This window comes from Pocillopora verrucosa, chromosome 5 (assembly GCF_036669915.1).
Source record: "Pocillopora verrucosa isolate sample1 chromosome 5, ASM3666991v2, whole genome shotgun sequence".
Taxonomy (NCBI): Eukaryota; Metazoa; Cnidaria; class Anthozoa; order Scleractinia; family Pocilloporidae; genus Pocillopora; species Pocillopora verrucosa.
The window spans coordinates 21477137-21504709 of NC_089316.1; the positions used below are offsets into that span (position 1 = coordinate 21477137).

General features: G+C 36.0%; 2 protein-coding genes and 2 non-coding genes across 6 annotated transcripts; 1 reads left to right on the plus strand and 3 right to left on the minus strand.

Annotated features, from left to right (window-relative positions):
* Positions 1-2837: 2837 nt before the first annotated feature.
* On the minus strand, positions 2838-14400 carry LOC131780371 (adhesion G protein-coupled receptor L4-like). Of its 3 annotated transcripts, none has more exons than XM_066167662.1 (20): positions 14294-14400; positions 13121-13244; positions 12182-12295; positions 11607-11686; positions 11081-11140; positions 10603-10810; positions 10013-10114; positions 9373-9460; positions 8780-8870; positions 8556-8608; positions 7817-7931; positions 7426-7526; positions 6651-6753; positions 6005-6155; positions 5805-5886; positions 5350-5416; positions 4539-4615; positions 4233-4353; positions 4063-4104; positions 2838-3547 (listed from the first exon to the last, which is right to left on the minus strand). In XM_066167662.1, the coding sequence occupies exons 2-20, from the start codon at positions 13170-13172 to the stop codon at positions 3494-3496; spliced, it is 1761 nt and encodes a 586-aa protein (XP_066023759.1). In that variant the 5' UTR covers positions 13173-13244; positions 14294-14400; the 3' UTR covers positions 2838-3493. The 3 variants fall into 3 exon arrangements, with proteins under 3 accessions (XP_066023759.1, XP_066023758.1, XP_066023760.1); XM_066167661.1 differs by lacking the exon at positions 14294-14400 and adding an exon at positions 13373-13511; XM_066167663.1 differs by lacking the exons at positions 12182-12295; positions 14294-14400 and adding an exon at positions 13373-13511.
* On the minus strand, positions 6908-6980 carry Trnat-ggu (transfer RNA threonine (anticodon GGU)). The gene has a single exon. It is a non-coding gene; the product is annotated as a tRNA-Thr (tRNA).
* On the plus strand, positions 7077-7149 carry Trnat-agu (transfer RNA threonine (anticodon AGU)). The gene has a single exon. It is a non-coding gene; the product is annotated as a tRNA-Thr (tRNA).
* Positions 14401-15965: 1565 nt separating the features above from the next.
* On the minus strand, positions 15966-26619 carry LOC131770001 (adhesion G protein-coupled receptor L4-like). The gene is made up of 20 exons (XM_066167668.1): positions 26462-26619; positions 24076-24111; positions 22836-23210; positions 21212-21532; positions 21076-21135; positions 20763-20958; positions 20260-20367; positions 20050-20137; positions 19695-19785; positions 19569-19618; positions 19198-19324; positions 19011-19114; positions 18412-18514; positions 18154-18304; positions 17962-18043; positions 17713-17779; positions 17319-17407; positions 16974-17094; positions 16580-16621; positions 15966-16468 (listed from the first exon to the last, which is right to left on the minus strand). The coding sequence occupies exons 6-20, from the start codon at positions 20797-20799 to the stop codon at positions 16334-16336; spliced, it is 1395 nt and encodes a 464-aa protein (XP_066023765.1). The 5' UTR covers positions 20800-20958; positions 21076-21135; positions 21212-21532; positions 22836-23210; positions 24076-24111; positions 26462-26619; the 3' UTR covers positions 15966-16333.
* Between the last annotated feature and the right edge of the window lie 954 nt (positions 26620-27573).

Sequence of the window (27573 nt, forward strand, 5' to 3'; positions counted from 1 at the left end):
GTCAGGCTCGGTATCTATTTAACAAATAGAGAAGCCTTTACTGGGCTCTGTGCTACTGCAACGCACGAAAAAAAGAGGCTAGAGCGCGAGTGAGGACTTTCGTCTCTGCTTACGTTATAATAATGTAAATTACGGCGCTTGGTATGTTTACAAACCTTCGTTTGGGTCTTCTGTGGTTGCTTTCCGGTTCGCTTGTTCCGAAATTTCACTTACGGAAAAAGGCTAGATAGAAGTCCGTGAAATTGTCGGATATAGTTCAATTTGGAAGACAGCTTAATGTTTTAATTCTTAACCTGTGACAGAGCAATAAAGAGGATCAACGGAACTAAGAAGTCACCCACTTATCGTTTATTACACCTAATTAATTAATTCGACCAATAACAAAACATCTCCTAAAACTCGTCATAGCACTTTGACTTTGCAAATGTTGAAAGGCTAAGGTATTCCGTAAAAGCAGAGAGGCCTAAAATAACAACAAAAATCTGGGTTTTAAGCCCGAGTTTTTGATAGAGATTATGATTGAGAGAAATTACTGCCAATTACACCTGTAATGAATACATAACGTTACAAGCTTAAATTCATTATGCAGTTAGCCATGCAGTCTAAATTAGGCCAAATCCGTTGAAAATCGTGTGGTGTTCATTAATTGGGTTAAAATCTCTAGGTATCGTTTCCCTTCAGGCTTAATTTATAGCTTTGTGGGTTTCCTTAAAACACCTGCTACACAGGAACACAGATATTCCGTGCACAGGCATACGAACATTTTGGATGAAGTAAGCGTTTTTCGTTGGTATTCGCTAAAGCGCTATTGTGGATTTATAGTTGATTTGGATCTCTATTTTATTTAGCATGGAATAATTTAAGCATTAATTAAAGTTTTTTTTTGCATTGTATGGGTTTTTAAAATTTATGTTTCAACTGAAAGTGTCATTCAGTTCTTTATTGTTAATGGACAGCCCAAAAGTAACCCAATCCACCGGAAAAAAAGCGTATTAATTCAAATTCTGCTCGTTGGTGATTTTTGTAGGCCTTAGAAGGTGTATGCAAACAACATTTTTGCAAATAAAACTTGTAACGATCACTAAGAACCGTTCAACGACGATTTGATGATCAGATATTTTCTTTAGGCTCATATATATTTCATGGAGCTTATACATTTTGCAACAGAACAGAGCCCAATCAAGGCTTCTCTATTTGTTAAATAGTTACCGAGCCTGACGCTGTTTGGTTCACATGGATGTTTGCTATGCCTGTTTGCCTCCTCTGATAATTTGCCTTGCATTGATTGTCAGGCAACCTTTTTACAATAAAAAGGACTTAAAGGTATTTTATTGTAAAATAGTGATTATAAAGACTTCTTTTTTATCGACTCTATTATGTTATCTTCAACTTGCGCAGACTTGCAGGATGCATCCTTTGATTCTTTCCTATTCTATTAATTTTTTAAACTTTTAAATGTTTCGAAAATAGAAAGAAGAAAATAAATTCAAACCAATGTCTTTCAATTAATGGCGACAACCTCACTCTCAATCCCCAAAGAATAATGATAATAATAATAATAACAATAAAACCATCATATCATAGATTATTAGCCTGTCAACTAAGTGATTCAGACCACACCCAATATCCTGATGACTTTAAACCCCAAGAAGAATATATGTACTGGGTTACAGAAGTATGGGGATCTGGATAGAGGACATGAGAATGAAGTTAATTCTCATAATACTCGATTGCATATTCTTTTGTTTTTTTTGGTCTTTTTTATGTTAAAACGCTACAAGAAATAAATCTATCCCTGCAGAATTCGTTTTCTAGTAATCCCTGTCCTCAGAATGTGACCTGCCTTAATGGATTCACCGAAAGTGATACATTGGCTTAACGAGTCAAGTTGGTTACGTGAGACACAACTGTGGAGAAAATAGGAAAAAATTCAGATAATTTACTTTGATTTTGATTTTAGTATTTTCTTCATGTGTTATTTCATAATAGGAATGTGTAGGTTATATGGTATATTCAGTGTTGAAAGCTATGCGTATTGTCCCTCCTTAGCCATTATACCTGTCATCTTTGACACTTATACTGCAATGTGATTAATATGGTATCTCCACGATAGTTCCTCATCAATGTATAAACCCAAGTTAAGACCTTTGTGTAGCTAACTTTTTCTATTGATTTTTCATGAACTCAAATAAAAGGTTACGAACGTTCAGACGGTTTCAAAATGCTTTTGGAAGAGCTCCCATCGACATCGCTCATTAACACGGTTGGCAAAGCCAAGGTATGATAAGTGATGCATCAAAGGTGTTAAAATTCGTGACAGTTTTGCGTGGATTTACATGGTGGACATTGCTTGTTTTGACAAATGTAGTATCATTTTACTCATTGAAGCAAATCGAAGGTTCATCCTCAAACTTTAAAATCCGTGCGAAAAAATGGACCTTTGGCCCACTGCAACTTAGAAGAGCGAGTTTCACAAAGTCAAATCTGGCCCATTCTTCTTCAATTTTAGCAAGGTCGCCTTTAAATTTGCCGCCTTACTCGTTATGTATAATAAGTGTGTCATGACAATCTGGCAGCTCCCCCCCTTCACCCTGTGGGCAACAACCTCATGACTGAGGAGCTGCTAAGTGTCACAGGCAGTCATCTTAGAAGAGGTTGCAAACATTTGCATGTTCATTTTTCGCTCTTTTATGGTCGGAAAAGACTATTCGTCTGTGCTTGTTTCGATTCTTTTTGTAATCAGTTAAAAATGACGATAAGCTGAGAAGAGAATGTAAAAAAACCAAGCCGACAGACAAATCAGTCCTTGTATCTGTACAGTTGTTTACTTGCTCCAAGTTTAGAATTATCATCTTAAGTACAGCAAATTTCTCAAAGATACATACAAGAAAAGTAAGTCAGCTTTAACTAGTTGTACATACATCATAACTATTCTATAAGTACAATTTACATGACAACTAGCTCCCATTTTGGTTGACGACCTTAGTGCTTTAAGCACCCGATCAATGAAGCCATGTGGTATTATTCGGATTTCCTTTAAGCCTGGTTTTCCTAGTCTAGCATTCCAGCAACTATTTTGTGCATAAAGCGTTATAGCGGAGCCGGATATTTAAGAAGACATTTTAAATCCGAGAAAGTTTCTTTAAGGCGACATCCTATCTGTATGACTGAAATTCATCATTCCGTCCCTTTAATTTTAACTTAAATGCAATTAAGTTATTTGTCCTTGTTCACTCCATACTTTCTTGTAAAGCACAATTTAGATTAAAGGTTCTGAAACTATGAAAACGTTTTATAAAACTGTATTCATGTACAACGTGGCCCTAACAGCTATAGGACTGGCAGATTACTCCATTGACCTCATTACTTTCTGCTACCAATCTCTTCCATCGCTGATTACAGATGTGTTTATATATAGGAGATATGGTGCGATGCAGGCATTCCTTTGGTTCATCACTTTATAAAATTGAGAATATTTATTGTCAGATCTCTGTCAATTTGTGGCTGGAAATACGGCGTTAAACTTTCTATTCAAACGCTCTTTAATCTGCAAAAAGGAAAAGATATCATGAAATTTTTAGTCTCAGCCTGGAAATAAGGTGTCTGAAAATTACTCGCTATGATCTTCCAAAGTTGAACCTAAAAGTTAGACTTCAAAAGGACCCTCAGGCAAAAAGGACCTATGTTACGACTTCTTTATACGGCCAGGCTGCTTATGGCGATTGAAAATTTTGGGTTCAGTGGGTGACTTGCGCATTAGAAGACAATTCTTAAGAAGGCTAAGGTAGTCTCTGAGAGTTTAAAATGTGCTTATCACCATAATTTCACATCTAATCTTTTCACCGCATTAACAACCAGCGTAGGTTTTCTCCATATCATTACCTTCAGGTGGTAACTGTGTTAAGATAACGAGTCTTACAGCGTCAATTTTAATTTTTCATTTAACTGAGCCTCATGTCTCTCTTGTGACTTGTACTTTGAATAAAATCATCGTCAATAATTGAAATAAAAATCAAGCTAAAAGATTAATTTAAAAATATTAACAAAACCACTTGTACTTACCTGAGTGTTTCGTACACAATGCAATAGAAAAATGAGAAATCCCTGTAAAAAGAATAAGATGCACCTCTTTATGATGCAAGCAGCTTAAAAATGATAAGGCTGTTGATTTTGAGGTTCGCTTATTTAAAAAGCTCACTAATGGTGTCTCGTAAAATATAACAATGGTTTACCTGAGTTGCGCTGAAGATAGTAAAGATATAGGCAAAAGCTTTGTGAAACGTCGAAAAGATACCAAATAACCACGTGACACCCAGCAAGGGAATCATTACTGCGCATGTCTTGATGCAGAGTCTGTAACAAAAAAAAAGAAACGACAGAGAAACAAACAACAATAAAAAACAAAAAACAGAGCAATACAAAAACAAAATAAGAAGAAATAACAAACAAGCTGGTTTTTTTGTTGTCATTATTGTTTTTATTGTTGTTCATGTTATTGTTCTCATTTTCCGGTCCCTAACGTTCATTTTTACTCTTACCTTATCTGATGATTTCCTGGAGCTGGCTGTGTTCCGGACATTTCTTTTACAACTCTGGCCAGAATTAACAAGTTGAGCTACAAAATAGTAATTTTTAAAATAGGCTAAACATTCATGTGTAATCGCCAACAACTACTCAGCTACTAACCTGTTGACCTCAGTCTGAGCCCCAGTTATTTGACAATTATTCCATGAACGCGCTGGATATGAGATGGTAGAAAGCCAACAAGGCGCCTAGCCCGTTATAGGCTACAGCCTATTTGGTATCGAACGAGTGCAAATGGAATAGTTGTTTTTATGCATTTCCATATAAGCTGACTCGGAATAAGAGCTGATAACTGGAGTTCAGTGAACCAATGACAACAAGAGAATGCAATATTTATACTTGAAAATTTAGTGACTGTTTATTCACCAGTAAGCAGCATAATGTTTTACTGTAGGATTCAAGGAGAGTGTTGTCTGCACGACAATAGGCCTGTTTCCCGAAAGCCCTTACAGTCAACGGTCAAGGAAAGCAATTGTGTTCATGTGCTTCTTTCTTTACCGTTTTCCTAATTTATGATTGAGATGTCAACGGATGTTAAATTCAGATAAATAAAGAGAATGTGTATTTTTTTAGCCAAGACCGCACAGCCTTTCTTTTTGGACTGTTATAGGCCAGTTTTGTCCCGATGTTTTTAATTCAAATACATCCTTCATCAATACAAGTCTTCCCAACTTTAAAGTATGAATAACATCTTGCTGCGAGTTTTTGGATTTTGAAAATTTTAATGAGACTATCAGCTATGTTTAAAAATTGTGATCTACTTACAACTTCCACCGTCACCACAAAAACAGCAAACATCCAGATAGAATGATTTGCGTTGGAGAGCCAGCAGCTTATTCACGACACAAATTACATAATTATATTAGTCTTGAAGTTTAATCAAGCCATCACAAGTTGAAACAGAAGAGAGAAGGGGGAGGAGAATGTGTTTCATTTGCTATGACATCTGCGAATAGTTAGACATTGTAGTCTTCTAGGATAAGGTCGATGAACCGTAGGCCCGGTCTCCTGCATTTTCTCAGTGCTGGTTAGCAGGGAAAGATACAGAACTCACTCACAATTGTTGCAAAGTGTAGAGAACGTGGCTCCTGGTGTGGTGATCTGGCCATGTTATCTTATAAATAGTCCCCAAATAAACTAGCTCTAAAGCTGAAATGGTCTGAATTGTCTTAATAAGTAAATAAATAATGAAACTTAAATAGATACATACAGATACTTACTATTCTTTGCTGACAAAACTACCGATTTCGTCCCTCGCTGAAGCAATTAACAGCGAAATACTGACCATAACAGCTGGAAAAGCTACAATTAACACAAAGGAAAGTTTTAAAGACAATGAGATTACCACGTATCAATATCATTTTGATAACGAAAACTTGATATCGCCTTTAATAATTGTTGCAATAGTGGAAGAGCCTACCCCAGGAAAAAGCATGGTACATGGCCATCTTCTCATTTATATTATAAACTTTGACAACAAACAGGTAAAGATAAATTCCTTCGACAAGCATCCAACAAAAGGCTGACATGAGAAAATACTGCATCAGGGCTGCCACTGCGACACAAATACCCTGAAAATCAAGAGTAGACTGAGCTTTTTATAACTGTAACTGTTTTATTTCTATTTCGGGTAAATTTTTAAGAAGGATTCATTTTTAAAAGGCTTTTTTTAATAGCTTTCGACATTTTATATCAAATATAGCCTTTATTTTCCCCACAAGTTAATTTTTTATTAATCAAGTCTCGATCATGCCAACATGAAACATGAATCTGTTCCTTCATAAAAACCTGCTTCTTATGACAATTTCTCAAGCCCCCTCCCTCCCCCTTTCCGTCCAAACCGATAGTTGTCAAGCTGTGATCAATAATAATCACAAGAAGCATAAATCTGTTCAAATTCTCAAAAATGCGACTAGAGCCAACACTCCTCTTTTGAATTCACTTCCAAATAGCTAAAAAAGATTTTACTGACTTTGTTTTAAGTTGTACTTTTTAAAAAACAAAAAACAAAAACAATAAACAAAAACAATACAAAAACAAAACAAAGAAAAAAAACAAGCGTTTACCTTAACCTGTGTGGCATTTATCCCGGCAAGAAACATTATCTGGCCAAGTCCCAATGAGGCAACGAGACTTAACCTCACTTGAGACAGCGGCTGATGCACATCACTAGTGATAACGAAAAGAAATATAGACTGTATTGACGGTTAACAATATATGAAAGTCATATATTTGAACTGCGGATAAAGACGTGAATGAAAGTGATCCTCGCAGTGATGTGCACTACTTAGGCAGTAGTGAAAATAAGGCCCGAAAAAAATTCAGGCCTGTACGGGATTTGAACCCATAACCTCTGCGATACCAGTGCAGCGCTCTACCAACTGAGCCAACAAGCCAACTGGGAGATGGTCATGATGGTGGTTCTAAATAAACCCGTCTATTCATCACTTCACGGGTTTATTTAGAACCACCATCATGACCAGCTCTCAGTTGGCTTGTTGGCTCAGTTGGTAGAGCGCTGCACCAGTATCGCAGAGGTTATGGGTTCAAATCCCGTACAGGCCTGAATTTTTTTCAGGCCTTATTTTCACTACTGCCTAAGTAGTGCACATCACTGCGAGGATCACTTTCATTCACTTCATAGACTGTATTGATAGACAAAAATAGGAAAATAGATCAATACCATTTATATCAAGTAAGAAACTGTACAATACTATCAAAACTGAGAAGGAAAGGAACTAAACTAGGAGAAATGAAAATAAAAATAAATAGGTCAGAGTTGGAGAGTACCAAGTGTAGTAAAATAATTCCATAACAGAAGGAAAAAAACAATTTACTTACGTGAGGAGAGCATAAGAAGCTAAAGTAAGAATTATTCCAATGAGCGACAAGATCAGTCCCACGTAAGTGAGAATCGTCAATATCTTCTCATCTTTTTCTGTCTATTTTTTCATTGTAATAACAGGCAAAAGGAAAGCAAAATAAAACTAATGACGACATACTAAAAAAATATATATATATTTTTTTTTTCTTACAATATAAAATAGCACAACAGCCCCGTTAATAAAAATGTTCTTCTCGGCTTTAAGTAAATATGACAACAGTGAAAAATCTGAAAACATATTCAAATTAACCTCAAATCTGGAAGGAGTGGGTAGTTATGTAACATGGTGATTTTCCATGATTATCATGAAACAAATGTTGTGGATTATGAACAGACAAACACTATTACCTCTGCTGTGTAGTCGAACAAAACTGCAAAGTGAGTCAAATGGTTGCAGCTGCACTCTGTGTACTCTGATTTTCTTTTAGATACGTGACATCCCTCATCTGACCACCCGTCAATACTAAAAATAGGCGACATGTTAGCTTTTTACATGAAGCGACGAATATATGACATCTTCCCTTAACTATTTATCGAAAGTTTGGCTTTGCTGCTTGAAGTCATCAAATTTCATCAGCCTGTCATTTTAGTCGCCCATGTGCTGGGGTTTAACCAAGGAAAGAATCATGGGGCGCATTTAGGTTCTTACGACGACTAAGCCCTTAGAAATCACCCATCTTTTGAAAGATAGCATCTTATTCACTATGCAAGATTAGAATGATGAGCCAAGGAACGTAGTGGCAGTGGGTGAGGAAGTTAAGCTTACTCTGAACATTGCATTATCTAGGATGGCCACCAAGACATCCATTATATCAAAGTCTTTCAGAATAATCCAAAAAAGAAAAAAGAAACAAAATGGGAAAACCAACCAAAAATAATTAGATACAGTGAGATAATATAATTGACGAAATTCTCACATGAAGGTGAAAAATGATGTGCCGTGAATTGACTGCCTGAGGCACTTTAATTTTTTTGGACAATCGCTAAACATGTTTTAGGTCATACAATGGACACGTTCGCCGAGGACAGAAGTTTAAATTTAGTACTACAAAATACTGCGTGACTACCACAAAATAATCATGCTTACCGTTTGGAATCAAATCCTTTCCAAAACACACAATGCCTGGTTGCGTCAAGAGACTAATGAATAAGATACTGTTTCATTCAGCCCAACAGTTAATACTTTCGGAAAATCTAATCATTAATATAAAAGTAAAGTATTCTTTCCATGTACCCATTTTTCGTTTTTTCAGTCGTTGATATATTTCATCATACATGTCATATAATTTCAATTTTATGTAGATTTCTTGCCTTTTGATTTCTAAACTTCATGACGGCATTTCTTTTCAAAAGTGTCGGCTTCGGATCCATTGCGACTGCCATTACCAAGCTGTTAAGACGCCTGAATGATAAAGAAACAAAACCATCGAGTAGGGCTCGCTTTAAGAACAATCCAATCGGATCAATAGGATTATCCCTAATGAGCCTGTAAAAAAAATCTCAGGGTAGGCGCTAGCCAGTGCAGAAGAAGGAATGTTGCCTTTATCGGCTTTTTCACTCCCGAGCGGTTTTATTAGTTTAGTACCAGTCTTCCTCAGCTGCAATTCATGGAGGGCTAAAACTTATCATTTTCTTTATCTGATCATCATTACCACTATCTCTCGAAAATCATTGTCAGTGGGTCTTTTTTCTTCCTTCCGCCATCGCCTCTTTCATTATAATTGTCACTTAGATGCAACAACGAAACGTTGAATACTTTGAAGAAGAACGAAGTGAGGCATAATATAATTCCTGATCTGATAGTTTTTAAACGCGACTATGCCCAGGAAGTCAAAGATTTTATGGAGATTTTCTGAATGGATGATTTTTAATCTTAATCAGCATACACGTACAGATCATGTTACCTCCTTTTCTTTAAGCTTGCATTATTAAATTCTCTCATTCTTAACATTTCATGTAGGCCTTTGAATATGATTCCGACAATCACTGAACCTTAAAGGAAAAACAGAAAAGCAATTCAAGATGTATCCGTGAGTTAGATGGACTGCAAGTGTATCGTACTCCCTGTCCAGGTAGATGAGATAATAAAAACATTTTAAAAGATACAATTACGTGAGAATATTGATGACTTTTTCGAAAGCTCCAAAACTTTCAGCAATACATAGCCCATCGTTATTTTCCTTGAATTTTCGAGAAGATTTACTCTTTAGAAAATGTCGCTTGTCACATTGTTGGGATAGAGTTCTATTTTCAGTGTGTGATTGAACTTTACAAGTAAAAGGATCAAATACTTATGTTCTGGGCTATTTTGCTTCCCTCCTGCCCCACTCACTGATGGAAAAAAAACTATGGAAAGCTTCATAGATTTAAATAGAATATTCAAGAAACCTTTGAAAACTACAACAATAGCGACTGCAACAAAAACAAAAGCATTTAGCTAAGTTCAAGATCAGAGTCAAGTTTGCCCCCGTCCCAATTTATGCAGATCATTTTATTAAAGCTCGTGGTAAAAGTTTTCTTCGCACATCAAAGTCAAATACCTACCGTTTCTATTAAAGTTATTGGATGGGATGTTAACAGTTTCATTTAATGATTCAACGAGGTGAAAGTCGTCCGAATCTCGTGGTAGACTCTTCCGAATATCAACTGTTATAAAGGAGGAATGGTGTGGTTTTAAAATACATAACAGAAATATCATAGAATATAATGAGAATAATATTAAATATTTGTTAAATTCAATCTGGGATATAACTATCATACGTAATAGGGTTCATCCCTGAACCTCCACATGCATTCCGCCACTACTTTTATGAGATCAATTATGTATGCCTATGATGAGTGTCTGTAGTACCAGCAGACTCTTAAAACTGATAGTGGTACGAATTAGTTACCAAAAACTTATAGAGGTTTTAATAGCTGAAAAAAAAACAAAAAAAAAGCTTAGTCTCCATCTTGGTATGACTTCATTTTTGTATATCATATGAGGTTTCCATCATACGCTATCAAGCTATCAAGGATTAAAATTATGTGTCCCACTATGACTTCATTTTCGTATGTCATTTAGGATGTTCAATTTCTTCTCAATTACAAAACATAACAACATTAAAAAAACAGACAAACAACCTTAAGCCTACCACGTATTCTGTCATATTTCTCCCTTAACACTGGCCTTGATTCGTTGAGGTGGTACCAGCCATACTTCAGAGCAAAGGTCTCAAAGGCATCTACCGTTGTGTATATCAACTCTATCCGTTTCCGCTCGGTTATAACATTTTTTTTAACTTCTGTAAAGGATATATCTTTGTACTTGGCCAGAGTATCTCGCAACAAATCGACGACGTTCTGCAAAAGGATGAAATGAAATTTAATGAACAAAGTGTTTCTTCATTATCATTACCTTAAGACAACTGCTGATGATTACTTTTCTGTTATTACTATTTTTTTGGGCATATGCTATTACGTGACGCCTTTAGACCTATTGCGTGCGAGCAGGAATATCAGATAGATTATAACCAACAGTAGGTACAAGGAATGATGATGATTGAGTAAAGTTGAAAATTAAAAAGGTTTTTCTAAGAAATTTAATAAATAGAATGCAAAACTTCAACATACCTGCAAAGAGCTACCTTGTTGAATATCTGTTTTATTCAATGCCAAGGTAAAATTATTTGTCTGTAGCAAGGATGACATATCAAATTAGTGCGAAAGAGTATGAAACAGATACTAAATGCTCGTCCATTAAAGTTATCTCGACACATCCAACTCACTGTTTTAAATTCTTGAAAGAATATGCAAAAAAGCAAGCAAAGAAACAAATAAAACAACAAACAAAACAACAAACAAAACAACAAACAAGAACCAAACAAACCAACGGAAAAAAAAAACAAACAAACAGAAAGAAAACCGGATAATACAGAGCAAAATCATCCCTAAGCAGAAATACTAGTGAAAAAAATAAAATACTAGAATAATAATTATAAAAAAGATAGCGATCATGACAATGATATTAATAATTATTATGATAAATTAAAAGTGACATATCATGAAAATGGTCATATTTGAAAATGAGTTGCATGTTACAGCAACTAGTGTGACACTGTGTATGCATGTCATCAGGGTATGTTTAAGCAATACCTACCAATTCTTCTGTTTTAGAGGTCTTTTTTGATCCTGTAGGAGGTTGCGGTGATGTAGTAGCTGTTTGTACTTGAAATATAGCTGGAAAAATAAGCTTATCATAGAGTTGAATCATTCTTATCTTTACGTATCCTTATACGGTCAGAACTTTGCTTAGAAGAGAGGCAATGGAACACTTTCAAACCAAGAAGTGATCAACCGGTATCTTCTTCAGAAAACTGCAATACACTATTTGCTCTAGAGAAGAGAGGACATCGTCTTTGCATTATCAACTCACTTGATAGAACCAAACTATCTTGCAGTACTCTCAACCAAAGCAGCACCTTAGTTTCTTTAGAAACCTATCCCCTTTATTCACTGTTCAATTATCCAATAACAAAAGCGAAGGAGTTATCAGCAAGAAAATGTCATTTACAAGTTGCAAGGAGGAGATGAAAGTCAGCTTTCTTCGAAGCTTCGAGCTTGATAGACCGTGACGATACACCATTTCAAAAAGGAGAAGCAAATCAAAAGGAAATTTCTCACCGTATATGTGAGTCATAGTAGCTTTGATATTTGTGGCTAGAAATACAATACCTTTTGATGTTAATACGTAGAGCTGTGCCACTTTGGATGCATTTGGAGCGGTCAAAGTTATTCTGACAAGGGTAAATGCACAGAGGTTCTTTTTGGATGCAATTATGTTGACACCTACATGCGATTATGTTTACATTAGTCGCTGCATGTCTGACAGCAAGTACCAATTCTGTCATTGCAAGTCTGATTAGAATTTTCGCTTGCTCCAAACGTATTGTCACCAAATCAAAAATTTTTAGCATTGCAAATTTGGAGACATTTGCTCGAGCTGCATTTCGAAAAACAAAAATTTACATTTACGTTGCAAGTCTGATTGCATGTTGTTCCCTTACAATCCAAATGACATGTATCTGCCTACATTGCACTTCGTTACAGTTCCTCTTACATGCGCAAATTACCTCGCACAATCTTTAAGGTTTTCAAAGCAAAATTTTTATTAAGTAGTCTGCCTGGTAGATGCAACCGTTTTGCGCGGGAGTGGTCTCGCCCAAAAAAATTTATGCCCTGACTCAGGGAAACCATACCAAAGGTGATTTTTTGGGCAAAATCTATCAGAATGTCTTCAATAAAAGAATTCGTCCGACAAAAAATAACCCAAGAAATTCACGCTCTTCAAACCGATCAGAGCACGTTTAATACGTTTTCGGTTTTGCTTAGGTCAGTGAGCAGATGGTTGAAAAAAACTGAATAAATGCGCGAGTAATTTGGGAAAAACTCGGAAAGAAACACTGAAAAAAAATTTAAAACTAAATCGACTTTTGGCCGCATTTTCCGATGGTTTAAGTTATTAATTCTCATCCGCAATGTTCTGCTACGTCTAATTTATTAGGATATGTAGATACAACGAATATGAGAGTTAAAAGAGTCCTTGATCCCTATGGCGAGAAAAAATTTTCGAAAAGAAAAAGTAATAATCTTCACAACAGAATCCACACTCACCTAACGAGGAGACCACCAACAGATATGCAGTAAATTTATGGAAATCATCCATTTGTTTTGAGGTTAATTTGTCGTCCCTTCGCCTTCAGTCGGACCAATAAATGTGTTGAGATCAGCGAGTTATCTAAAAGCAACCAAAATATTATTTCCGTATTGTGCGTATATATTATAAATATCTTTGGGATCAGTGCAAGATTGCTGTTAGTTGATTCTGAAAGAGCTTTCTCCTGTAAAAGAATGAATTTAGCTTACCTTGTTGTTTTTACGTCTGCAGTCAGGCTTTTATAGAGCTGTTATTTGTTTATGGCTTGAAACACAAAATTGATTGTCATGCAAATAAATGACATCTGGACGTTTATATTGCATTTTAACTGAAACGTCACTTAATCAAGGGAATTTGAATATTAGGATAGCAAAATAATTTAAATGAATGTTTAGAAACACTTTTCTAGAAGTCTTTAACTATCCATAAACTGAGATATTATCCTGGCAGCAGCCAACTTTTCCTTCGTTAAAGCCAACTGCACTAAAACCTTACCAACGCATTCAAAGAAGTGGTAACATGATGTTTTGATATATTTGTTGTCCATGTTCATTAAGAAATGGAGTAGTTCTCAATTGTCTCACAATTATTCGCCCTCGTCACAATTCACGCAGTCCTGGCTTAAAATGTGCGCGCTCCCGTTTTTAACCATCTGCTTTCTACTTTACTTGTAAGTTCCTTTCTATTCTACGAATACATAATTACTGAAGTCAGAATTAAGAAAACGCCAACAAAAATACATATATAGATGTTAGAATAATATAAATTGTCTTGCTTCAAAGGCATGACTTCTTCAACGTATGCAATATACACGCCTTTTTTTCATTTACATCACACAATTGAGAAGATAACACAGTCGTCTTGGTAACCAGATATGCCAGCTACACCGGTCATCTTATTCAAGAAACATGACAAAGTTAAATTATTTCATACGGTGCAATCGTTTTCGTTTAAAAAATTAGCAAAATAATTTGCGGGAAACAATTATTAAACGGTTGATCGTTTTGTCTCACGATGTAAAGTCGATTTATCATTTGCAGTTAATCGCAAGATAAACGATTAAACCTTCATTTATTCATATAGCCTAGATGAACAACAACATCTGTATGAAATGAGAAAAGTTGAAATACCTCTGCCTTTTAATTTGAAGATTTCGTCGTTCATCTTTTGGAGTAAAATTCAAACTGATCGACAAGAAAATTATTTCTCTGTACTTTGGACAATAGGTGTATATCCCGACACAGAACACATCTCTGGAAATAAGAAGATGCTGTTATTAAAAGAAAAATGCCTAATTCAGAGTTATTGATTGGATTGCTCAAAAGCGCAGGTGAAGCTTTCAGGACCTTAATTAAATTCTCAGAAAGGCAAATAACCTTTTTTCATAAAATGATTGAACCATTTTAAATGTCATTCTGCTAAAATACAGTTGTGTAAACTATGATTACGGTCCACGTTCAGTCTCTAAGTGCCACCAAAAATAAATAAAATGGAAAAAGGAAATAATAATCCATTTTCCAGCTATACGTGGGAGGACTGGAGGCTTGCTTCATTATAAAAAGCTCCTTAGTTAGCAAAGTTTCTTTGCGGATGAAAAATATTAAAACGGGGTAAGTTTCTAAAGAAACTGTAGTGCTGCGTCGGTGGGAGAGTAGAACAGGGTAATTAAGAATTATCAACGGAGTTGGATTTAAATCGCTCAGACGAAGGGTTAACGCTCGAAACGTCAGACTTTTAACTCCTTACGACGGCCAATTTACTTTATCAACTCAGTTGATAAAACTAAATTACCTTGAAAATGTCACATTACTTGTGGCTAAAAAGAAAATTAAAAATAGAGCTACTTTGAATCTTAAACTTCCTTGTGTGAATGCAAGACCGGAAATTGTTCCGCAAAATACTTCGAAAGTAGAGGACTGGAAAACTCTGACAGACTGCTTGAGCATAATTTTTAAGATCCTGAAATACGCATCTGCCGTAATATTTCCCTCCCCACCCTTGGTTTTTATATCGACGATAAGTTGCAATACCCCCCCGACAGACACAACGAGCTAATGTCACGTAAGTTGCTATTCCAAAGATTTATGTATGTAATAATTCATAAAGCTTAGCAAGAAGTGGCGCGAGACAAATTCTCTTTAATTTCATTCATGTATACATATTTCTCTAAGTCATTTCTGTATCGATTTTTTTTATTATCATTCATCTTAGAAATAATTTTTCCTGATGAACGGGACAGTAGAATATTCAGCATTCATAACGATGCGCTGGATCTGATATACTGACTCAGGACATTCATTGCAGAATATAATTCGAACCACTTTTTATCGTTAGTATTCCGTTCATATGCATCCAGATTTCTTTTGACATTTATTACTCTTAGATATATACCACTTTCTTGACACGAAGCATGAAAAATACGCAATAAGATACTAACAAATTAATAAAGTTTAAAATAGATATGAACTGCAGATTGACGTCGTATCTGTTACATATTTGTTTGTTTTTTCATTATTCTTTTGTTCATGAATTATTTTGATTCACATTCAATTTGAATTTATCAACGACATAGCCTTTGGCACCCAACTACTAAATAAATAAAGGAAAAAAAAATGAAAATGCGTTAGTTTATGTCAAATGATGAGGCACATGGGTGGATCCAAATTTTTCATTTTTAGCCAAAATATGCTTTTCACGAGTGCTGAAGATAAAAGACAAACATCATAATTATTCATTTATTATAACTTAATGTAGTATTATTCATAGCATTATGTCGGATTCTATTTAAGCTAAGGCCCGCGGACTGACTTTTGTCGCTTTTGGCGTTGGCTTCAAGCTGCTCTAGCCACCTTTCAAAGAGACTATCGGCCATAAAAACAGACGCGAGACTTTGAGGCGAGATTTCATGATCGTACAAGACTCACGATTTTTCGGGTGCCATTCGCTGCTCTTCTAAATGTTAACTTATCTCAACACCTCCCTGCACTATAAGGACAACTTAAGTTTTCATGACATCATTATAATTAATGACTAACGATGTGAACCAGAACGACTTAACTTAACTAACGCATCGAGATTGAACATCGATCTACCGTCGTCAGCTCTATCATACTAAGTGACTGCGTATTCCCAGAAGTCGATTGAATCGTTTCTTTTTTCTAAAGAAAGAGCTACTCATTGAAAGACTGCAATTCAACTGCCCACATATCGCCGGCATCATTTGGATCAATTTTTGAGGTTTTCTTTCCATGATCCACAGTAGCTGGGAAAATGGTGTTCATCTTCCTTTTCAATCGCTCTCTAATCTGTAGATGTACAGGCGACAAAATATAAGTTACTGAGCACTCAAATCTTGATTTATGTCAAAATCAATATCATGTTCTTGGTGTGTATCCTCAGGTTCGTATCCGTCTCACCTGGCTGTTTCGCAAGCAGTGAAGGGCGAAAATCAGGAAACCCTAAAACAGAAAATTATTTCAAGATCAGCCTTAATTTGTCGATTTTGATGAGCAGTGATAGAGGGTCGTATGAGATATTTGATGCAGTGAGTTTATCATCACGTATAGTGTTCTTGTAAAACGTATTAAAAAGGTTGAAAAAAATTTATTTAAGCAAGTTGCATGTCTCATAAACCAAAGGATAATTTTTTCATATTGATTGGCTAATTGAATGCTTTTTGTTTCCAAGATTTTTTTCACGAAAATATAATATGATGGATATGAGAGGATCTGGTTTTGGCTTATAAGTAGTATGAGCATTAATGTATTCATACAGACAACTGATAATCGACAGTTCTACTCATAAGCTCACCTGAGTAGAATTGAAGATGGTGAAAATGTAGGCGAAAGCTTTGTGTAATGGTAAAAAAAGACCAAATAGCCACGTAACGCCCAGCAGTGGAAACATCACTAGGCATGTTCTTACGCCAAGTCTGAAGATCAATGACAATACGTGACTTGTGGAATTAGACGTTCGTAGTTGACCTTTCAGTTGAAGTCGTAACGCCTCGTTGTTTATGATTAACTAGTAGTGAACCAACTGAATTAGCCAGATACCTCAGAGCTCGCTCCTATAACAATTCGTTTTCGTGTGTTTGTTTTTCCCTAATTGCACTCATTACAATCGTTTGGTCAAATGTTAAAGTTTAGATCCTACCGTATTTGCTGAATATGGTTGGCTTCTTCTATAGGTTGTACAAGTGTGGTCATCTCCTTTATGACTCGGACCAGTATCAAAATGTTGAGCTGAAACAAACAATTGGTACTTTTAATCATAAGATATCGTTAAATAGAAAAAGAAAATTATCTGTCTTGCCAGAAGCGTCGTAAAAAGGAAAATTGTGAATCCCCAATCCGAGTCTTCGAGTTACGTGCTCCGATTCTCCAAGAGAGACTAGACAGCTACAGCTAACATCAGAAATACTGTAAAAATCGTGTGAGTGATTAGTATTAGAAATATTGCAAACTTTGAGTATGGTCGTCGAGAATAGAAATGCGTTCTTCCTGGTACATTAAAGAAATAATGAAGAATCTATCATTGGTCGACTTACACCTTCAATGAACGCCACAAATGCGATGAATATCCAGATCAGGTTGTCAGCGGAGGACAGCCAGCAGCTTGAAATGAGATGAGGACAAAAAAAAAGATGGATTTGAACGAAATAGCTCCTTCAACCTCCCCGTGTCAAAACACCTTAGAAGCGAAACATTAGTCAAAAAACACACGAAAAAAATGATTTTATGTGAAAGACGGAAAAGACGGAGAAGGATAAGAGACTAGTAGAGAGGGAATTTCTTACTATTTATCACTGGTATAGCTTTGAATTTCCTCTTTTCCAGCAGCGATGCTTAATGAAATACCGACCATGATGATGGGTAAACCTGAGTATAAATAGGAGGAAGTCCACATAACTCACGGAATTACATATCCAATCAGAAGCGATTCAAAATGAGGAAGGTACCAATAACTCACAACAATTAAAGTAACGTACCCCATGAGATTACGTGAAACATGTGTATCTTTTCGTTGATGTTGTAAACTTTCACAACAAGCAGATAGAGATAAATTGCTTCGATCAGCATCCAACAGAAAGCAGCCATTAGGAAATACTGCGTCAGAGCTGCTACTGCGACACAAGCAGTCTGCGAGAGAAAAAATTAGGTTTTTTTTTTTTACTCTCCTATTTACAAAATTTAATAAGCTTTAAAATAATTTTTTTTTTCAAATAACGGATTTATAAATGACTCACCGTGTCTCTCGTGGAGTTTATCCCGGCGAGAAAGATTATTTGTCCAGCTCCGATGGCCACAGAGAGATTCAAACGTATTTGAGACAGAGGTTGATCAACATCACTAGTAAAAAAACCAAAATAAAAACAAGCAAACAAACAAAACAAAACGAATAATTCTATGATAACGTATAATACTCATTTCATGTCGTAACAGATGAGGCAATTAAATTACTACTGCTACTGAAGAGGAAAAATTTTATCTTTATTTTATTCTTTCTTATCCACAGCAAATATAATCATTATCATAAAGATTGCTGCGACAATTCTTCAAGGTTCAAAATTTAAAAAAAAAAAAAAACTAGACATTGGTTATACGTTTTCATAAAAAAAAAGGTACAGTTAACTTGTCAAAATGCGAGACAACAACGCACTCACATGACGTGTTTTGTCCACTCACAAGGCCATGGCGTCTTAACTGTCCCTTTAACTGTCCTATTATACCTTCCAATTTCAAGCATGACGCACACACTGTCCTATTAGTGCTGAAATCGGGCTGGTGATAGCCAATTACATGCGAATTTTCTTAGAGGTTTGATTAATCCTTAAACAGTACTCACGTGAGGAAGTAATAGGCTATAATTGTCAAAAGTATCCCCGTCGTGGAAAGGCTTAATCCTACGTAAGTGATAATTTCCAGTATGATTGTGTCCTTCTCGGTGAGCTGTAACACAAATTTCATTATAATAAAAAAGAATGTTACCGAAATCAAAGGGATTGTATTAAAAATGTTAAAGATACGATTACCTTAGGGCTACCGTTGTAATCGACTAAAACGGCAAAATGGGTCAAATGATTGCAGCTGCAAACTGTGTCTGGTAAGTGTTTTTTCGATTTTACAACGTGACATCCTCTCTCTGAATATCCGTCTGAGCTGCAAAAAAGAGAAAACAGAAAAAATACAAAAGGTACCTAATCACACAAGAAATATTAAAGAAAAGCGGAACAAAAAAAAACAATTATTTCCTTCTCCTACCGAGTTCAGAACCTAAACGCTTTTGTTGACTTATGATTTCGATTGTTGATATTTACACAAAATACTACTTAACCTGTCTACCTGATTTGCCGCCAAGAAACAATTTACTGCCGGGGAAAAAAGATATATTCCAGTTCCTTACCTTTCACTGAAGCCACTCCAAAACACGCATTTCTTCTCTCCTTCATCAGCCTTAAAAAATACATTTTAAATCTTTAGAATAGACTTAACGCAGATTAACTAGTCTTAATTTTACTATCTCTGTTACCCTGAGATTTCTGAACTTGAGGATGACATTTTCTTGCAATGCTTCCGGTTTTGGATCCATAGCTACAGCTATTATCCTGGAGTCCAAATGCCTATGAAGAAAATTGAATATGAATGAAAACAGAAAAGGTTGAAAGTATGGTTATCATTAGGAATAAGGCAAGCTAAGACCCTTTTCAAATCAATGACAAATTCGCAGTTACTTCATAGACGATTGGCTGATGGTGATTGACAAGCAGAATACCAGCTGGGTTTTGACATTTTTTCCACATCACTTTTGCTGAGCCCGCAATTTTCTCTTTTTTATATGCAATTAAAGCTGCATTTGGTTGATAAAATCAGAGAGATAACGCCACCTTTCTTTTCCTGTTTTATCCCTGATGGGTTGATCTGTGAGTAGTACTTCATGGAGATCTGTGTACACAATCCCAACAACCAGCGACACTAAAGGAAAAAAAAAGGAAAAGGATATCGATCTCTGTGCAACTTGACAAACCAATTGCTATTTGGAAGGAAAACAAAGGTACATTGCAAATTAAGGTTTAAAAAAAGTAGTCAATACAAACCATTGTTCGCAAAATTTGCTGAGGAAACTTTCATGCTCGCTTGCAATTCTTGTTCTCCGAAATAGAAGTCATTGGCACTTTGTCGGTGGGCTTTTTTAAAAACCAGTACTGACGGAGAAAGAATAATGGATGGTTCAGCTGGTATTGAACTAAACAATAACATGTGAACGCACAAAGGCATTTCTTTTCTTTTCCTCTCAAAAGTTACGGATCTTTACGATCATAAAAACATCGACGAGAAGAGTTTTAAGAGGCGTTTATTTTTTTCCTTTTTGAAATATCTTCAAATGCCTTCCTCTACCATCGTAATTGAAAAACAAAAAGTCCAAGTCGGGGAATAGATTGACCAATTTGATCCAATAGTGACGTTTCTCAACAGATCACGTGTATAAACTGTCACATCATCTAAGCAGTCATCCATTTTGTGAACCACTCACCCACTCAGTAGATAGACAAGTGCTATATCACCCCTGATCTGAAAAGATGGTTGTGTTCCGACTCACCCATTTTGCGGCTTTTGATCACTTCTAAAGACCTCATCCTTATCAGGTGGTGCTTGCTATAACTGAGAGCATATCTCTCGAAGTTGACTGCCACCTTGAAAATTGATTTCCTTCTTGTTTCAGCCTCTTCAATGATAGCAGGTTTCGTGATGTTTTTAATACCTGTGAAGAAGTCCTCGAAAACTCCTATGGCCTCCTGTAGTTATATGAAATACTTTTTGGTAAGGTTATAATAAGACGATAATTACTTGGCATTAATGCAAGTCAAAGAATAGATCTGAGTCTCTAATGAAAATTCCAAAGACTAAAATACCTGTATAGAATTGTTTCTGGTGACATCTATTCTGGCAAGTTTAAAAACATATTCCCTCACCTAAAAAGGAGAAAGTAACAGTTACACTTATGGGCCAAAGACAAGCACAGGGGCTATGATTGAATGGAGTACGCACCAGCTTCTGAATTGTTCTCGACGTCGACGGCAACGGCGATGTTGAAGTCGGAGGGGACGGTAATGGGCGATGGCGATGGCGATGGCGACAACGGCGGTGATAACGAAGCACAAGGTGATTTAGAGAGTAAAAACGGGGACGAAGGTGTGGATGAAGGCGAGGACGTGAGTGAGGGTGAGTGCGACGGCGACAAAAACTCCAAAGGCGACTTTTTCGGTGACGATGATGACGATACTTGCGGTGATAGAGCCGATTGTGTCCATGTCGACATCAATGGTGCAGAGGGTGCAGCAGGTAACGGTGAGGGTGATGATGTTACCACTGATATTGATAAATTTAGGGGGAAAAAAAGAATTTTTTAGCATAAATAGGACATTCTGTTGTGAAGAACGCATAAAACAGCTACAACACAAAATAAGTTTAGGAATAGATGTTGACCGACCATCCAAATCTCTAAAAGAAACATACTACCTTTGATTAAAGCAAAGCCCATGACTGGAAGTATTTTCAATTACTGTTACTCCTGTTACTGATACAGATAGCAGGCGGGAAAACTATCACTTATAAACCTGCAATCGTTTTTACCCGAGGGTAAACCTAAGACCTGTATATTATGACAGTTATTAACTCTTTTCCGGGCACTATGGGCTAAAATGGAGTATTTGGTGGGCTAAGATGTATTTTTTTTCTCGACCAAACTTCATTCATAATACTGGAAGCAAAAATTCATCTTGATTGTAAGAAGCTTCATAGTTTCATAGATGATCAAAATAAAGTGGCAACTTAAATCGATCAAGAGTTATGGTATAGACCTCTGGTCAATTAGCGTGAATTTCCTGAAGCTTTTAGATAATGGCGTCTGTACATAAGTTTACCTATTTTGTTATCAAATGTAAAGGAAACGCTACAAACAAACGGCTAGTTTTTATGTGAAGGTACAATAATCTATCAATAATAATACTGTATAGTAACATTATTTGCATAGCCAAATCTATTTAAATTATCATTGCTTTCAATGATGTCGCAAAATCAAAACTTATTGATATAACACTAACATAACCATGATTACACTTCACTTACATTACCATAAGTGGGTAGCATTTCTACTCATCGTTTCGTCTGATCATTTTAACCCTTTTCCGATTATGTTCGCAACTGTTAAAACTGGCATTTGACTCTCCCAAGAAAGCTGAACGCCTGCTGAAGCCATCTTAGTTTGATTTTTAGCAAGGGCTGGGTACAACCTAGGCAAACTAACCGCTGACCTGCAAGGCGTTCGAAGGCGCAACTATAATGGAGAGACAGCATATATGTGGAGAGCTTGGAGAATTTCAGTTTCCTGAAGTTCTTTAAAAGTGCTAGAACACAAACAGCAAGGAAAAATGTTGTGGAAAAGTGCCATATGAATTGCTCCGTGAGCCAAAGTAGGCCAAAGAAAATGCCAGCGTAATAGGGAAGGGCCCATTGTCAATCACATTGGCCTTACATTAAAGCTTCTAGCACAAAGCCACTTCTTTTCTAATATTAGTGAAAGCTGCAGGATCCATAGTGATAACGTCTTAGCGTTTCAGGAATTCCCTGTACCTTAATTACTCTCTTTAAGACAGTTGTAGTTTTGAATTACCTTTATGAAACTCACAAATGTAAGGAGAATCTGCATCCCTAGTTCCAGATTTGACTTGCATAAATCCATCGTTAGACTTCCAAGAAATGGAAGCTACCTCTCCATCAGGGTTAGACAAGTTTTTTATCCATTGCTTGAAATTTAGTTGTCTTCCATTCACCCAAGTCCAATTGCCAGCTTTTTTTTCTAAGCCAATATGATAAAATGTATCATTGGACTTCTGAATCTCTTTCTTGATAAAATTCCGTTCATCTTCTGTCTCTATGGAAACCAGGTCTCCTCCTTGGCTTCGACAATGGTCTCTGTTCTTGTTCCATGTTCCTCCCTTCTCCAAAAATGTGTACAAACGGTTTTCAAAAGAAGGATTTGGGCATACTACAAATGAGCGTAATAATGATAATAATATCAATGAAAATGATATAAACAATAACATTGGCAAGGATGTTGCTAATGACAATAATAGTCTTAATTATCGTAATAATAATGATACTAATGATGAAAGTAATAATGATGATGATCATAGTCAAAGGTGATTCTAAACTAGCGAGAACACGTGTCATAGAACTTGATATTTTTCCTAATATCTATAGAGTATTTGATCGATCCATATCATGCAATACATCTCTCTCTATTTTGGCATTTTGCCTTCTTGAAAGTGCTCTGATTTTACCTACTGTGTCATGTCAGTGTAGATTTAAGAAATGTTACAGATAATGGTCTTTGAATGATATACACGAGATACTATTATAAAGGTTGCCAGATGAATCTACGACGTCTTTCCACGTAAAAGCATCCCTTATAATAATCTGTGCATGAATTTTCGGTATTGAAGAAATCAGTCAGAAATCATTCCTACTTGTGCATATATGATAAATAGAGGATATTAAATGGCCGCGTGGGGATACGAATTTTATCTTCTCGTGCCGAAAGTATCTCTCACGAGTGAGTGTGAGAAGATAAAAACGAAGATAAAACTTGTAAACCCAAGCGGCCATGTAATGATCCGTTTATTTAATTTATACTAATGAAATTTCAAAAGAACCGGCCGCGCGCCTGAGCTAGAAGCTCTCTTGTAATTGGCTGATCATGTTTGTAACCATGGCGACACCAATATCCTCAAACATGAAAGATAAAAATAGTATCTTCACTGCACGCGATGAAGATATGATTTTTTAGTAAAAGGAAAATACTGGTATTTCATCAGTATGTGTATAATAAAATTGGATCTACATTGCTTCACCTGGTCCTTGCAGTTGCATCATCAAAGTAAGGGTAACTGCATAAGAGAAAACAAAAATATACATTGCTTACAACTAGAATACTATTATTCCAAACAAAATAAGACTATTAGAAGAAGCATTTCTCGAAAAGAGATATAAGGCGAGAAAACTGGATGGAGGGGAAAATAGGTTAGGAACGTGTGTTAATTCAATGATATCTAAAAAGAAAACAGAGAGAGAGTTAAGGGTTTAACCATTTTCTTTCTCTTTTCCGAGCTGCTGCTGAAGGAATACCAGTTAGCTCTAAACTGACAGCATTTTTCTTTTATTTAACTGAATTTAACAGTTATTGCAGATTGTGTGTATAAGACAGTTGATGATGTCACGTGAACACGTCCCATGTTACCTAACCTAGACACGATAAAAGTTGAACGACTTAAGATTTTGTAGGTCTTATAAGCCTAGCTTTTGCTATCCTACCCATAAGCATTTTAATATGTGACCCTCCACGTGGTTTCAGGGAATAAGGTGAACGCAAGGACACGGCACGTTCTAACACGCTCGCACGCCAATGGCATGACACGCTTACCGTGCAGTTATGCGCATAAAAACAATTGATCTTGGAAAGCGTGTTCGTAGCCATTGTTCATATCTTGCTAGCACGGTAGAGCTTTGTTTCTAGAACACGCTAGATTTTTTTCTTTTTAGCGAGCTAAGTTCCACTGTTTCCTTACCACGCCAGCTTATCTTGTACACCCCAACTCACTTTGTTACTTATGTTTATCATCTTCTTAATTGTGAGAATGGTTTTTTTGCGAAGTATATTACTAACAGAATATAAGCAAAAATAAAGAAGATCTTATGTCCTATCCGAAAGTTGTAAGAAAAAGAGTAATATTGACGGCAAATCTTTCCCTCAGGATTTTCACACGGAATTCAATGAGCACGACGTGTTTTACAAGGTCTATAGGAGCTCAGTTTGAAGACATGAATTCCTTTTTTTAAACTTAATTCTTACCTCGTAAACTATAAATTCTTATCGCTCTATGTACAAATCGAAAGCAACTTCAACTTTAAGTGGCGCGTCGTATTGTTCGAAGTTTCGGGCAAGATCTTAACACGTTCCTTTGTTTCTACCATGCGAAGCAAGACAATGGCTGCAAAGTTAACGAGGCAAGTAACTAACACGCAGCTCACGTGTTAAACCTAGTTCTTTTGATTTAGTGTGTGTACGCTCACCTTATTCCCTAAAGTCCCGTGGGGGATTACATATAACAAAATTTAGGCATGCTCTAACCACCAGTTTTTCTGTAAATCTGAAAAAATCATGCCACAGTATTTCGAAAATAAAATCGGTGTTTCACTATTATTATTATTGTTATAATTATTATTATTTTATAGCGAGGCGCAAGTTCGCATGTCAGAAGAAAAGATTTACAGCAGAAATTTGAAGCTAAATTTTTTCCTAGTCGAGAACGGTGTATTTTTACACCTGAAATATTTTAATTTTTCAAATTAAGCGTGAAAAATATCGTAATCTTAATATTACGCTCTAAAGTTAGGTTGATTACATGAGGACTTTGCCTTCGCAAATTTGTTCTGAGCCATCAATAAGTAGATAGGAAAAGTAGACAGCAAATGATATGAAGAAAATGTGTACTCCTATAGGGTCTAGAGGATGCCAGTCAAAAAATGCATTACAAAATTCGCTTCCAAAAAGCAGAAAAATGCTGTTCATAGTTCGAATTCAATTAAAGTTACACAGCATTATTGCAAAAACAATGAATATCATCAATTTGAACATTTTCGCCCTCGATATTTTGATGATTTATTTTATGACTTACTATTCTAACCGGAGTATTAAACTTTTCCGTTGCACATTCACTCAGCTTCAGATCTAAATTTTAGCAAAGAAACTTGAAGTAAAATCTCTCCACTACTGCTGATTAACATTCATCTCGATAAACGGCAGATAATGGCGTTTTAGATTCCGAATTGCTAACAGGCTCGCTTCTGTACGGAATGTAATAGTGTCTTCCTTTTGCATGTGTTCTTCGTCAAGACAAAGCAGTAATGAATTAAAAGCTTTACTTAATATATCATTTAAACTGCATGCGACCAATTGTTTCCTGGCTAATCGTTTTCCAATTTTATTTTTCCTCTTATCAGAATTTAGAATAAACATTGCGAAAGGCTCGAAACTCCAATTCAATTATTTTCATCGCTTTCGTAGTGAAAGTAATCATGAAAATTTTCAGAGAGCTACATGAGGGCCAATTGGCTTTATGCTTCTCAGTTTTGGCTAAAGGGATTCATGATGTTTGCATCTATCTGAAATATCTCAGATCCCTGTTTCATCGTGTTTCTTCTCGCGTAACCAAGAGATGTGATAAAGCTTTTACTTACTCAGCGAAAGACGTAGAGACCGGTCTGTGAACATTTTGCCGGATTGGAGCTTACTCATCGCCCAATTTATCGCGTTACCATAAGAAAATGTCGGTAATCCAATGATGGCTCGAGACTTGGTAGCAGCACATGTATGGCACCCGCAAATTTTTAACGAACGTTGTTCTCTTTGGCAGGAGATTGAATGTTATAGACAGCTCAAAACTCGATTGCTCTTTCCTTACGTGAGTAACTAGTTTTTTTTTTCTAAATGAACGGAACAATGGCATTGAGGTTATTTTCACCAGGTGCAAAGCGCTGTTTTGTTTTTTTCCTTTTAAAAACTAATTTATGAGCCTTATTTATAAAATATTTGCTTATTCAAATCAGCATCCTGCCAACCGGAAGCAAGTGCGAGTATCTCATCTGTTCATCAGCACGAATGGAAATAATCATCGTCTCTCCTTCAAACAGATGAAGCTCCTCGATGAAAGCGGTACCTTTAACTTCATATATTTATATATACCTTCGTAAGAGGGAATGATTCGGTCACATGTACATGCAAGTGTGCTTATTAAAATCTACCATACAAGGGCAAGAAATGTCTGTGAACTATTTGAAATCAACTTGTAACTTCCAATGAAAATTAAAAATTCCTTTCTCGCACTTTGTTATAATTGTCCCACTTTGTAAAAACACTTATCGCACTTTTTGATTAAAAAAGCTCTCGCATATGACGGACCAACACACTTTATAAAAAAGTTAGCTGACGCGCACTTGTCATACCTTATAATAACACTTGTCGTATTTTGTAATAACACGTCATATACTTTGTTATAACACTTGTCATACTTTGCAATAGCACGTCATACTTTGTAGACACTTGTCATATTTTGTTAAACACTTGTCGTACTTTGTAAAAAAAAACCCATTGTGTGCAGTGTTGTCATGGTAACCTTGTCATATCATCCATTTTGGTGACGCTGTCAACCAATCAACTCTTCAAGATTTTTCGGCTTATATTATACCATATGGTCTGTTATTGCAAAGTGCGACAAGTGTGATCATAAAATACGACAGGTGTTGCAGAGTGCGACGATTTTTGCAAAGTGTGAAAGAACAAAACTTCCGAT

Bases quoted from the DNA above. Each gene is read 5' to 3' on its own strand.
- LOC131780371 (XM_066167662.1), bottom strand. From the start codon at position 13,172: ATGGATGATTTCCATAAATTTACTGCATATCTGTTGGTGGTCTCCTCG. The intron at 4,354-4,538 runs GTAAGAGTAAAA...TTTTTGTTACAG, and splicing joins CCAGGAAATCATCAGATAAG to ACTCTGCATCAAGACATGCG. The intron at 3,548-4,062 runs GTAAGTACAAGT...TCCTTTTTGCAG, and splicing joins ATTGTGTACGAAACACTCAG to ATTAAAGAGCGTTTGAATAG.
- LOC131770001 (XM_066167668.1), bottom strand. From the start codon at position 20,799: ATGAGGTCTTTAGAAGTGATCAAAAGCCGCAAAATGG. The intron at 20,368-20,762 runs GTGAGTCGGAAC...TTTCTCCGTCAG, and splicing joins GATCAAAAGCCGCAAAATGG to TACTGGTTTTTAAAAAAGCC. The intron at 17,780-17,961 runs GTAAGAAATTCC...TCTCATTTCAAG, and splicing joins AGCTATACCAGTGATAAATA to CTGCTGGCTGTCCTCCGCTG.